This window comes from Vulpes vulpes, chromosome 12 (genome assembly GCF_048418805.1).
Source record: "Vulpes vulpes isolate BD-2025 chromosome 12, VulVul3, whole genome shotgun sequence".
In the NCBI taxonomy this organism is placed as follows: Eukaryota; Metazoa; Chordata; class Mammalia; order Carnivora; family Canidae; genus Vulpes; species Vulpes vulpes.
The window spans coordinates 123,744,617-123,759,535 of record NC_132791.1 but is presented as its reverse complement, the minus strand read 5'-3'; the positions used below and the strand labels follow the sequence as shown (position 1 = coordinate 123,759,535).

Below are 14,919 nucleotides of genomic sequence, written 5' to 3'. Positions count from 1 at the left end.
GGCTCCATCTCACGACTCTGAGATCATAAACTGAGCTGAAACCAAGAGTTGGATCATTAACCAACTGAGCCACCCAGGTGCCCTCCAACATTAGTTTTTTTTTTTTTTTAAGTTTCTTTTTTTTTTTTTAATTTTTTAAATTTATTTATGATAGTCACAGAGAGAGAGAGAGAGAGAGACACAGGCAGAGGGAGAAGCAGGCTCCATGCACCAGGAGCCCGATGTGGGATTCGATCCCGGGTCTCCAGGATCGCACCCTGGGCCAAAGGCAGGCGCCAAACCGCTGCGCCACCCAGGGATCCCCAACATTAGTTTTAAAGTGATAAATATTCTTGGCTTATTTTTTAAAAATATAAAAACAGGGGCACCTGGGTGGCTAAGTGGTTGAGCATCTGCCTTTGGCTCAGGTTGTGATCCCGGGGTCCTGGGATCGAGTGCCGCATCAGGCTCCCCACAGGGAGCCTGCTTATCACTCTGCCTATGTCTCTGCGTCTGTGTCTCTCATGAATCTTTAAAAAAGCAAAAAATCAAAAAATAAAAAATAAAAAATAAATAAAAATAAAAAAGCAAAAAATCTAAAGACATATCAGGCTTTTGGATTTCATGAGAGCACACCAAACCCTTCAGTTTACTTTCCTTCTCTTAAAAAAATTTCACTGAAATTACACACACCAAAATAAATAAAGATAGGAGATATCATCAGGACTCAGTGATACAAAAACTGATCAATGCCAAACAACCAAAACTTTAATATAACAGAGAAGATCTCAAATAATTTAACTTTGCCAAAAGACAGGCTGTCCCAACAGAAGAGCCCCAGAAAGGATTCCAGCGCATAGTGGCAGAGAGAAGAGCCCCAGAAAGGATTCCAGCTCATGGTGGCAGAGTAGGGAATTTTCATAGGTCAAGACAGGAGTATCAAAGTAGCTCGGCTCAGTTTCTGCCTCTAGATTTTGTGTGATTTCTGATGCCTAAGTAAAGGTGGGATTTGCCACTGTGGGCATGAAGGATAGAACCTTACCTAACTTGAGACTATCAAACACCAAGAAGAACAAAAGAGCTCAGCTGTGAGCTCAGCTCAGCCCTATCTCTTCAGCACCTTCCCTACTACTTCTCAAAGCGTTCTCAGAAACTTTCAATCACATACTTTCATAAGTAAAAAACAAAAACAAAAAAAAACCTGGGCACTTAACTACAATATATGTATATTTACCTAGAAATTATACACATACACTCACACTAATGCATTATGAAAGCATTTATTTTTAAAGTAACTTCAAAAAGACAAAAATATAAGCAAACATTTTAGTATTTTTTCCTTACATTCTAACAGATCATGTTGAATGCTTCTTCGGGGTATGATACTCTAATCCCACAGGTAGAAGCTGGAAGAGGATGATAGTATAGGAAGAATCAGAGAGCAAACTAAAGGACCTCAAGCACTCAAGTAGAGCCCCCTACACATAGCTGCTAGCCTCAAGCTCATCATAATCAGAAGTGGGCTTTGCTACTGATGGACTCATGTTGCTACGTACCCTCATTTGAGAGGACCCGTCTCTAGTCTATTCCTGGCCTAACCCTGAACCCTTCGTATCTGCCAATGCATTCCATATCACCACCATACCCAAAGTAAAGCCTGCTTTTAGATCCTTATATTTGAGCTCAAGAGAAGTTGTGGGTAAATAACAGTGACTCTAAGAATTAACTGCTGAGAGAGCACATTACAGATAATACTCCTTAACCTAGAACTTCATTTACACTATGAAGTGTGTGTGTGTGTATGTGTATCAAATACAGAATTAACATGGATTCTCATTTAATTCCCACAGCCTTCTAAGGGAAGAGTGCTATCATCACCCTAATTGCACAAATGAAACCTTAAGGCACAGAGAGTAATTTGTCCCAAGTCAAACGCTACAGCTGGGACTCCACTGCAGGCAGTGTGGCTTCAGAGCCCACATTTTTAAACTACTACACAGTCCTGCACTATAATAAATGAGGTTTCCTTTCTCCTGATATCTAAACTAAAGTAATTCTACTTAATAAAAAACAAGTAATTTATTTCTTAGTATACAATACCAAAGAAGCCCACTTGCTGATTAGCTGACTACCACAAACATTTCCCTCACTATAAATAACATTTCAACTTGCTATGAAGTAAGTACAACGAATGCTAACTCCGTTCATATTTTTATTCAAGTAAGATTGATGATATATTTACAAACAGGAAGCTTAGAAGAAACAACAGAAGTAGATCAGAGTTCACAATGTAAAATATGTATAAGGTATGGCATATATAGATGCTTATGATTTTAAGAATTTATTCACTCTACAAAAAACCTTTCATGTTACAAAAGACCTTAACAGGACTTTCAAGATCATCAGTTACCTAATCAGAAAGATTAAGTATACTACTTTGTCAAGAAAAGAAACAACTTCCTAGGAATTTTAAAATTTTGTATATTTTAGATTAATATATGATAGAATGACACCTAATAAGAGCAAAATATCTACTAGGTTACTTATTGCTGTATGCTAGAAACTCTCCTGTTCTGTTCTCCAAGGTCAAGGAGGTCTGACCACAGACTACTACTCTCCTGCCCATATGTAAAAGTTCAAGTAAACATCCTCTCTTGAGTCTCATGCCCTCAACACCTTCCCCCCCCTTATAATCATCAAGTCACACTCCTAATTACTTGGCCACTGGGCACCAATCTCCATCCTCCCCTTCTCAATAAAACATCACTTACAACACATACTGTATCACCTGGGGAGCTTACATAAATACATAAAATACTAATGATTTCCCGTAGTCCCCAGAGAATTAAATCAGACTCTCTGGAGGTGGTCACCAAGCATTGCCTTTTTTTCTTTTCCTAAACTTCACAGATGACTCAACTATGTACTCAAGAGTGGAAAAAAAAAAAATACAGGACCAGTAGTCCAAATTCATTAACATGACACCCATGTTAGCTTATCACAAGCCTATGACACCAAACTGCCGTCAGATGCCTACTTACAGCCTGTAATTCTTGGGCCTTTGACCCTGCCATCCCCTCTGGCTAGGATCTCCACCCATTCCACCATGTACAGTATCTTTTAATTCCTTTCAATCCTCATTACAATACTTTCCTTAAAGGATGTTAAGGAAATACTTGCTAATAATTATTTTTTTTAAAAGTCCTATCTCTCCAATCTATACAGCTGTTCAAGTTAACTGAATAGGTACTATGAAAAATTCTAAGTGCCACACTATTGCAATACCAGTAAAGTTACAGAAAAACATACAAAGAAGTTGTAAAGGCTTCCACTCTAAGTTGTCAAAAGTTGAGAACTTCATGTAGTTAAATGATACCTGGTCAAAAAGTTGTTTGCCAGTCGTATTGGGCTGAATGGCAAATTCCAGCTCAGCATCCATGGTGGTTACTCTTACATTGATCTGCAATAAAAACAGAAGGGAAAATCAGTATCAAAAGAATATACTTGTTAAGCATTAAACATGAGGCAATATTTTTATATAATTTATAAAATAAAGCATAATATGCAAGCAATAAAGAGCTACTACATAATTATACCTAAGATTTTCTTTTTTAAAATGATAAACTTTGATTTTAATCACAGGAAATCTTAAATCTATTTTAAAAAGACCTTACAAAGTCCTCTTTTAAAAACATTTATTGAATATTTGGAATACACTAGACACTAGGACATTAGCTTTCCATGTTCTCATTTAAGCCCTAAAACAATAGTAGGAAATATGTTCATTTCTACAGAAACTAGAAGGGTTCTCATTACTTACCCAAGGGCACAGGGATATCAAACAACAGAGTACGTCTTTCCGCTGAGACATAACTCCAAATTCTTTGAATGGTATCCACTATTCCATTTTTCAACACCAAGTTCAGATACTCAATTTTATTCCAATTGCAAAACTATTCAATTTATAAAAAGTACGCATCCACTGACCTTTATTTGTTAGACTCTACTTTAAATTATTTTTTCTATAAATACATTCCTAGCTGGATATCTCACCAAAAACTTAACATGCCTTAACTAAAATAATTTTAACTTCAGAATAGCATCTTCATCACTTAGAATTCACCACCATGTGGTACAAATCGATTTAACTTTAACTCACACTATGAGAACTCTAAATCTGACTTACGTTTTTTTACTCATTCTTAACCACACCTCTGCACATGTAGCTTTTCTCTGAAATACCTTTTCTAATCACATAAATCTTATAAATCTATTATTTATAATATTATCTATTAGGAACTATTCATACACATAAAACACAAGTAGCATATGTAAACAATAAAGCATAATAACAAAAAACCTACTGTGATATAATAAATATATATTTGGTCTTCGTTGTTTCCTGGCCGAGAGCTCCTAAAACCTTTGGAATTTCCTGAATGCTAGAAGTTAGTGGAGTATTCGGTCATTTTTATGTCCCTGAATTTACGCTAAATGACTCCTAATGACTCTCAGGGACCCCTTTACACCTTCAGGATAGAGACTGGTAAGAATCAACCAGGTAATTAAAGGCACCCACTCCAACCTCCAGGGAGGAGAGGCTGGGACGTGAGTTAATCATCAATGGCCAATGATTTAATACCTCATGCTTCATCATGGAAACTTCAAAAAAAAAAAAAAAAAGCCTAAACAAAGGAATTCACAGACAGCTTCCAAGTTGGTGAATGCATCCACATGCAAAGAGAAAGGTGGACCTCAAATTCTACAAGGACAGAAGCTCCTGTGCTCAGGATCTTTCTGGACCTTGACCTACGTACCTCCTCTTCATCTTTATCTTTCACCCAGATCCTTATAATACCCTATATATTAACCACTAACAATAAATAAAAGTGTTTCCTGGAGTTGTGTGAGCTATTACAGAGAATTATAGTACCTGAGGAGGGGATCATCGGAATCTCCAATGTGTAGCCAAGTGAGAAATGTGGGTAACATGGGACCCACTACTTGTGATTGCCATCTGAAGCGGACAGCAGTCCTCTGGGACTGTGCCCCTAACCTATAGTGTCTGTGCTAATCTGGGTAGCTGGTGTCAGAATGAATTAAACTGCAAAAATACATAACCGGTGTCTACCTAGATGTAGAGAATTGTTTGATGTGAAAAACTTAAACATCTATTACCAGAAATTTTGAGTAAAGAAAGTTTTCCTTTACCCATAAATTTACTATTCAATTTATTAACTAGAAATGGCAAATAATTCTATAGATGCCAATGTATTTCTTGTGAATTTCTCTGTCCCCAATCCCCCACAGGTAAGCACTAACCGGAATTTTTTTTTTTAAAGATTTTATTTATTTATTCATGAGAGACAGAGAGAGAGAGAGAGAGAGAGAGGCAGAGAACAGGCAGAGGGAGAAGCAGGCTCCATGCAGGGAGCCGGACGTGGGACTCGATCCTAGGTCCCCAGGTAAACGCCCTGCACTGAAGGCGGCGCTAAACCACTGAGCCACCAAGGGCTGCCCACTAACCGGAATTTTCTATTTGTCATTCTTTTAAAAGAATGGTTTGACCACAAATGTAGGTATCTCTACATAAAGTAATTAGTTTTTCTTGATTTTGAGCTGTATTAAAGTTGTACAGTAACTGGCTAAGCAAGTCTTCCTTCATGATGTGGGCAATGGTTACATGAGTATATTTACTTTATGAAAATTCATCAGATGCGATGAAACGCCGGGACACCTGCACCCCGATGTTTATATAGTAGCAATGACCACAATAGCCAAACTGTGGAAGGAGCCTCGGTGTCCATCGAAAGATGAATGGATAAAGAAGATGTGGTTTATGTATACAATGGAATATTCCTCAGCCATTAGAAACGACAAATACCCACCATTTGCTTCAACGTGGATGGAACTGGAGGGTATTATGCTGAGTGAAGTAAGTCAATCGGAGAAGGACAAATATTGTATGTTCTCATTCATTTGGGGAATATAAATAATAGTGAAAGGGAATATAAAGGAAGGGAGAAGAAATGTGTGGGAAATATCAGAAAGGGAGACTGAACATAAAGACTCCTAACTCATTCAGTAGGATCCCTGGGTGGCGCAGCGGTTTAGCGCCTGCCTTTGGCCCAGGGCGCAATCCTGGAGACCCGGGATCGAATCCCACGTCGGGCTCCCGGTGCATGGAGCCTGCTTCTCCCTCTGCCTATGTCTCTGCCTCTCTCTCTCTCTCTGTGTGACTATCATAAATAAATAAAAATTAAAAAAAAAAAAAAAGACTCCTAACTCTGGGAAATGAACTAGGGGTGGTGGAAGGGGAGGAGGGTGGGGGGTGGGGGTGAATGGGTGACAGGCACTGAGGGGGGCACTTGACAGGATGAGCACTGGGTGTTATTCTGTACGTTGGTAAGTTGAACACCAATAAAAAATAAATTTATTATAAAAAAGAAAATTCATCAACTACACGCAATATGTTCTTCTCAGTATGTATATTCTATTTCAATAAAAAGTTTAAACAAAAATTATACTTCATTGTAGTTTCCTTTTTCACTATTTCTAGGATTCACTGATTTTTCTGTGACTAGTTGCAATTCACTCATTTTTACTGCTATACGATTACTGCTGGACGATAATTTACCTATTTTTTTGTCAATAGATATATATTTCAATATGGTCTTACTATGCAGATCTGATTCCTAACGAGGCTAACAATATTTTCGCATGCGTAGTACGTAGAATTCTAAGGTGGACTCCATGATCTCCATTTCCTGGTGTTAGTCTCATGATGATGCTACATTTTGTAGATGTACTTAAAGTTACTAGTCAGTTGACTGCAAAACTGGAAGATTATGTGAGTAAAGCTAAGCTATTCATAGGAGTCCTTTAAAAGCAAAGCATTTTCTCTGACTGACTGAAGAAGTCAGGGAAACTCAAAGTGTGACAGGAATTTGACATAAAGGAGGTTCTCCACAACTGAGTTGGAGAGGCCATGGAACAAGGACCCGACACCAGCCTCTAGGAACTAAGAGTAACTCCTGGTCAATAGCTAGTAAGAAAATGGGAACTTCATCCTCCAGTAAAGAAGGATGGATCATTTTTACAAGAAAATGAATTCTGCCAATAGGAATAAGCTTGAAAGAGAACCCAGAGCTCCAGCTGAGAATGTGGCTGGGATAAACCTTGATTTCAGGCTGGTGTGACCCTGAGCAGAGAACCCAGCCACATTAGCCCATATTTCTAACCTACAAAACTGTGAGTTATTAATGGGTATTGCTCTAAGTTACTAAATTGTGGTGATTTGTTATAGAATAATATAAAACTAACATAATACGTTTATTGACCACTTAGTCTCCCCATCTTTAGAAATTTCTGTTAATATCTATTGCTTATTTATCTATTAGGCTGTCTTTTTCTTTTTACGATGTAGGATGTCTTTATGTATTCTACATATTAATCCTTTGTTACTTTTAATCACAAAAAAAATCGTACTTCTCCCAGTTGGTAATTTGCATTCTACTTTAGGACATGTCCTTCTTTATAGTAAACACATTCTTAATTTTAATGTTGAATTTATCAACATTTTACATACAAGTATCAATTTTTTTGGCCAATTTAAGAAATCTTCCTCCACTGTGGACTCATAAAAATGTGCTTATATTTCTTTTTTTTTTTTAAAGATTTTATTTATCTATCCATTAGAGAAACAATCGCTGAGCCACCCAGGTGTCCCAAGGTTCTATTTCATCCTATAGTTCTATTTTTCAAAATTTGTCTTCAATGATTTTTGCTTATGCTCTGAGATAGAGGTCTAATTTCATTTTTTAATTCCTGTAACAATAACGATATGGAGATTTAAAATATCTAAGTGATATATATTGGTTAGTTAATTTGCTTCTTAAAGACTACTGTGTCATAGACCAAATAAGGTACAGAGTCTGAATTTGTGCTATTCTATTGCACTGGTTGATTAACTGTTCTGTCAAATCCACGCTGTCTTAATTACAACATTTTTAAATAAGTCTTGCTATCTGGTAGGGAAAGTCTCCTCTCATTATCTTCAAAACTAACAGAATTATAGCTGGATGTATGGCTACTGAGCTATAGGAGAACATTTCCCAAGGCCTCTTGCTCTCTGACTAAGCTCTCACCCACAGAACAAGAGCAGAAGAGATAGAGACCACTTTTGGGCCTCGGCATAAAATAGCAAGCATGCTTCTCTGCTTTTTCCTCTCTTGTTGCTGAAACCCAGACAGAGCAGTAACACCTTAAACTATGGAGATAATAATAATCCTCTAGGCCAGAAGTTCTCAAACTTCTTGGTCTCACCATCTCTTTACACACTTAAAAATTACGAAGCATAGGGGATCCCTGGGTGGCTCAGCAGTTTAGCGTCTGCCTTTGGCCCAGGGCGTGATCTTGGAGTCCCGGGATTGAGTCCCACATCGGGCTCCCTGTACGGAGCCTGCTTCTCCCTCTGCCTGTGTCTCTGCCTCTCTCTGTGTGTCTCTCATGAATAAATAAATAAAATCTTAAAAAAAAAAAATTACCAAGCATCCCCAAAAGTTTTTGTGGCTTATCTATCTACATTTACCACATTAGAAATTAAAACCGAGAAACTTAAGATAATAATTCATTTAAATACAATAACCTTATTAGATATTAACATAAATAAAAATACAAGTATTACTTATAATGTTTAATAAAAAAGCACTATAATACAACTTTTAGAGCTTTTTCATTTCTTCCTAGCAATAATTCTCTGATATATTAAGGGTAATCAAAGCACTTATTATTAAATCACCTTTACGTTATAATTTAAAAACTTGACCAAGTTTACATATCTAGTAAGTATGAAGCTGAGCCAACAGGATCAGTGTAAAATATGGAAAACAAACAAAACATGGAAATCAAATTTCTCCAAGCTTTCTGTTTTGAAAAATCAGACTCTTTTCTCTTTTGCAGAGGGGTAGGTAAGGGGGGCTAATTATATCCTGACCTAAGAAATTCACAAGATAAAAGTACATTACTATTAACAACATATTTTCTTCCAGAATTGTATTAGTTAATAATATATAATTTATATCCAACTGCATATACAATTTTGAATCCTTACTGTAAGGAATAATAAATGTTTTACACTTGATTATAGCAAGTTTTCCAAAGTAATTATAAAGTTTCATGTTCCTATCAGAAATATCAACAGTTCTGGTTGCTTCTCATCCTTACTAACACTTGATATTATCAATCTTTTAATTTTAGCCCTTAAGGTGACTATAAAATGGCAACTCACTGTAGTTTTGTTTCTCTGTAATGAAAGATATAGAGGATCTTTTCATGTGTCTGCTAGTTATTAATACGTTTTTTGAAGTATCTGTTAAAAGTTTCTGCCCATTTTTAAAAAATTGGGTTATCTTACTGAGTTCCAGAAGAACTTTATCTTGCAATTACTTTCTCCCATTCTGTTTTAACTTTTCATTTTTTTATTGCTGTCTTTCAAGAACAAAAGTTAATTCTGATAAAATCCAATTTTTTTTAAATGGTTCAAACTTTCTATATGTTATCTAAGAAACTTTGCCTATCCCAGTGTCACAAATGTTTTCTTATGTTTTCTAGCAATTTTATATTTTGGGCTTTTGTATTTATTCTATGCTCCACTTAAAGTTAATTTTATGTGTAAATTGTGAGATAAGTGTCAATATTCATGTTCTTCTCTACGGATAACCCTTTGTTCCAACACTATTTGTTAGAAAGAACTTTATTTCCCCATTGAATTGTGTGAAAATCTTGTCAAAAATCTAATGAATGCATATGTGTAGTTATATTTTTGTTCCACCAATTCTATTTTATCTGTCCTTTCACCAATACCACATTGTCTTATTCTTCTAGCTTACAAAGAAGTCTTAAAATCCAGAAGTGTGAGTTTTCCAACTTTCTTCTTTATAAAAATTGCTTTAGCTATGCCATATAAATTCTGGAAGTTCTATAGACATTTTACAATCAGCTCATCAATGTTAGCCAAAGAAACTGCTAGTAATTGCATTCAACCTACCATTACATTTGGGTAGGAGTGACACCTTAATATTTTCTAGACATATCTATGAACATTACAGAATATTATCCCATATATTTAGGTCTTGAATTTCTCACAAGTTTTCAGTGTAGAGATTTTATATAGCTTCTGTAAATTTGTTCCTAAGTATTTTATGTCTTTGATGCTGTTACAAATAGACATTTTTACTTTATTTTTCAAATTTTGCTACTAGTATATTAGAAAGGTCACAGATTTTAAAAAATATAACCTTGGGTCCAACAATCTCGCTAAATCAGTTATAGTTCTAGTACTTGTTTCTAGATTCTTGAAGATTTTCTTTTTTTTTGTTTTGTTTTTAAATTTTATTTATTTATGATAGGCACACAGTGAAAGAGAAAGAGAGGCAGAGACACAGGCAGAGGGAGAAGCAGGCTCCATGCACCGGGAGCCCGACGTGGGATTCGATCCCGGGTCTCCAGGATCGCGCCCTGGGCCAAAGGTAGGCGCCAAACCACTGCGCCACCCAGGGATCTCTCTTGAAGATTTTCTACATAAACAATCATGTCATCTGCAAACAGGAAAATTTACTTCTTCCTGTCTGACATTAATGCCTTTTATTTCTTCTTATTCTTCTCTCCTTCCAACAATGCAAATTCATACTTTGTTACCTACCTGTTGAGTCTTTAAAGTAATTCCAAAGAAATATTCATGCCAGCCAGAAACCTCCAATAGCTATTAACCAATGATTTGCTTAAAAAGATAACTGGCCAAAAGAAATATTGAAAAAAACACCCCAATTTTGTTAGATGAAGTAAAAACATTTATGCAAGAGAAGAAAAATAAACCTCAATCAAGAAGTATATAATTATAAAACTAAGTAAAATCATATATACACCCTTAAATTTAAAAAAAAAATAGAAAACTATATGAGCATTGGTAGCACTAGAATCAAAGCTAGAATTATGAGAAAATTAATGCATGGATCCTTCCAACTTTTCATTAATTCCTCCCATCTAACAAGAAGTTACTATTTACTAAGCACTGAATGTGTACCAAGTTCTTCTAACTCTCACCAAACCCCTCTAAGTAAGCAACTAATTACATCTCTATTTTCTATAGGAAGAAATTAAGAATTGGAGAGTCTAAAGTAACCTAACTGAAGTCACAGAGGATAAGCAGCAGAGCCAGGATATGGACTGAGACAGTTTGAGTCCAGAACCCATGAATTTTCATCTTAACTGCAATGTAAGCTATACCTCTTCTCTACTGGCTTACATAGTACTTTGTTGAAGCTACATTAATCAAGAACAAGCAACAGCAGTTATCAGTGTCTTTTTCTTCCCAATGACTCTACCATAACATTTTGCCTTGTTCCAAAAGAAATTTAATGCTCCTGATATTTTATTAAGAAGTGGTAAAAGTAAAATACACTTACTGGTTTCGGCATTTTCCTTCTCTTTTTGTCACCTTCTTTAAAAATTGACTTTTATGAATTCTGACGTCACCTTCAGTTAAAGAAAAAAAAAAGCATAATGGATCTATTACTTTTGTATAATGTCTTGATTTTAATGTAATTTATATAGAATAAAAACACACACAAAAAAAGAATAAAAAAACACTTTAAACTGAGTTTAACACAAAGCTCTCTAAAAAAAAATTAAAGTAACAGAATTCTCTTACTCCAATCTTCAATGTTCTTTTACTATCATTTCACCTTCTCTAAAAATATTTATAGCTGTGATTTAAAATAGCACACATATCAAACTACATAATCCAATGCATACTGATCACCAACCGAAAGTTTTGATTTACTCAGAGACCATGCATAGCAGGGAAGCAAGACTGCTAAGGACCTAAATGCTGTCTCTGGCTGCGTCCAGTTCACCTCTACACCCAGCCTAGGAGACAGAGGGATAGTAAAGTGGAAGATACAGATTCAAATTCTAAAGAGATGAACTCAAGAACACCTTCAACCTTTTTTTTTTTTTTTTTGCACTGCCAAAGACAAAGGAAATTCTAATGTAAACTCTAAAAAGATAACTTTTTAAAGAAAATTATTTTCTTGAAAGTTTAAAAATCTCAGTAAAAATATACTGAGTAGTTTATCTATGGTGTATTAAACATCCACAGACTACATACTAGCAGTCTGCATATTACTCACCAGCAGGTTGGTGGCCTTTACTGAAATTTAGTTGTCCTTGAGACCAATGTTAAACTGTATCTTCTCCCTGTAAAGCAAAAGAAGTGAATCCTAATCCAAGAAAACCGTCATGCTATACTGTTTTAGGGTAAAGGTTCTTAAAAACATCTAACAAACCAACCAAAAGATTTAACATTTTTAATCATTATTAGTTGTCCAGAAAAAAATGATATATTATTCCAATTTGAAAACCTTCAGGGAGGTATATTCAATTATTATTTGAAAATCAGCTTCCATTGATACTATCTCTGCCAAGAAAATTCATCCATTATACCAGCATCAACTAAATCAATACACAATTTTGTTTTAAAACTACAGTATCAATTGCTTTCTTAATATGCTACAATAAACCTGAAAATTTTCCAAGTCAAAAAAAAAAAAAAAAAAGACAAACCATGAGAGACTCCGAATTCTGGGAAACAAACAAACCATTGCAGAAGGGGAGGCCGGTGGAGGGATGGGGTAACTGGGCGATGGGCATTAAGGAGGGTACATGATGAGATGAGGTGTTATACTATATGTTGGCAAATTAACTTTAAATAAAATATAAAAAAAATAAACATCAAAGGTCATTTCCCTAAATTTTGCTCAATTATGTGTCAATAAACCTCTTTAAAAGGAACTTCTATCTGAGATAGTTTTTATCTAATAATTCAACTATGAAATTCACTTCCCTCTTACCTAGGAAATGTTAACACTTCCTCCACACAGTCACCTACTTTCAACCTAAATGTACTTCAGACCTATCTTTTCATTCTATATCCTCTTTTCATCCCACTACTGCCTTAGTTCAGATCCTTATCACCTCAGGTCTTAAAACATCCTCAAAACTGACCTGCTTTTCACATCATTTATAAGTTAGTAATTCCCAAATCTGTATCTGAACTTGCTTGGTTAACTTGCCTTACTCAATGTCTACATTATTTCAGATGTAACATGGCTAAAACATTTAAATCTCTACCCAAATCTGATTTTCTACAAGTCTTGGTGCATATTTCTAGAAAGTTATCATAGTATTCCCTCGTGATTTTTTTATATCTATTACATTAGCAGTTATGATCCTCTCTTCATTCCTAATACTATTAAATTTTACCTTCTCTTTTGCTTGTTAATCTTGCCAGAAGTTTGCTTAGTTTAAGATTTTATTTATTTATTCATGAGAGACAGACTGAGAGAAAGGCAGAGACACAGGCAGAGGGAGAAGCAGGCTCCATGCGGGGAGCCCAATGTAGGACTCGATCCCGGGACTCCAGGATCACGTGGCGTCCTGGGCGGAAGGCAGGCACTAAACTGCTGAGCCACACAGGGATCACCAGTTTATTGGTTTAAAAGCCAGCTTTTAGTTTCGTTGATCTTCTGTTTCTTTTTTGTTCTTTTTTTGTTAATTTCTTTTTCCTCATCACTTTTCATTTCGTTAGTTGGCTTTACTCTGCGGCTCATTTTCTAATCCCTAAAATTAAAACTTTAAGTAATTCCCAATTTGTTTTCTTTTCTAGTATGTGCATCAAGGTCATAAACTGAGTACATCCAAGTATAAGGCAACTCCATATACAAAGTATCCTATTTTGTCGAGAATATTTAAAAATAATCTTTATCATTTGAATATATAAAGTAATCAAGTATGTATTTATAACATTAGTATACTTAAATACTAAAAACACATGATCTATAAAATATTGAAATACTTTTTGCTTTATTTTTTTCACAGAACATAGAATTTCTTTAAAAATCCTCACACAAATGAGACAGATTATACAAGCACTTTTTGAATCAATATATAATACTATTACTAAAATTTTTATCCCAAACCATACTATCTATTCGTATAAAAACACTGGGAAATTTTTTTCCTATTTGTACTGTTGGAATATATTTTAGTTCTATAGTGTAACCACTGTATTGTTTTTTTTTTTTTTAAACCAGATTTTCTAGATTTGCCTCTGTTTTAATGTTTAAAACACTTACCAAATGGACTATGAGAGCTTTCCAAACCCACATGTACTAAAGGCATTTCAGGTCCATATGCCTGTCTTAAATAGTACTTTCAAGCCCAAGAAAAAGAACAAAGTCATAAGAGAGTTCCTAAAAACACAAATATAAATCTCCTTTTCTGGGGATTTTTTTTTTAATGTCTGGACTTCTATTTAAAATACCATTTTTCTAAGCAAAATAAGTCAATCAGAGAAAGACAATGATTTCACTCATGTGGAATTTAAGAAACAAAACAGAAGATCATAGGACAAAGGAGGGAAAAATAAAAAAAGATGAATTGGGAGGGGACAAACCATAAGAGATTCTTAACTATAGGAAACAAACTAAGGGTTGCTGGAGAGGAGGTAGGTGGGGTGACAGGATAACTGGGTGATGGGCAACAAGGAAACAAGAGATATGAAGAGCACTAGGTGTTAAATGCAACTGATGAATCACTAAACTCAACCTCTGAAACTAATACTATATATGTTAATTAAATTTAAATAAAATTACATTTTAAATAACAACACCATTTTTCTAAGTATTACTTTTAGTCGTTTCACATACAGGTTTTCATATGCAGTTTTTTCATTGGCTCTAGAGGTTTCCCTTTCCAGTTTTGATCTCTGATCATGACTGAGTTGGTTTCTTTTTTTTTTTTTTTTTCATTTTCAAATGGAATGGTTACTACAGTCTGGGAGCAAAGCGTTTATTATTTATTTATTTATTTTTTATTATT

General features: G+C 35.1%; 1 protein-coding gene across 32 annotated transcripts in view; it reads right to left on the bottom strand.

Moving 5' to 3' along the window:
- The window catches only part of RDX (radixin), a 157,113-nt gene that overhangs the window by 56,840 nt on the left and 85,354 nt on the right, over window positions 1–14,919 (bottom strand). For all 32 annotated transcript variants that reach the window (XM_072729851.1, XM_072729864.1, XM_072729852.1 and 29 more), the window contains 3 exons: window positions 12,171–12,237; window positions 11,445–11,514; window positions 3,356–3,439 (listed from right to left, as the gene is read on the bottom strand). In XM_072729851.1, the coding sequence (XP_072585952.1) occupies window positions 3,356–3,439; window positions 11,445–11,456 (96 nt within the window). In that variant the 5' untranslated portion in view covers window positions 11,457–11,514; window positions 12,171–12,237. The remainder of the gene's footprint in view (window positions 1–3,355; window positions 3,440–11,444; window positions 11,515–12,170; window positions 12,238–14,919) is intronic.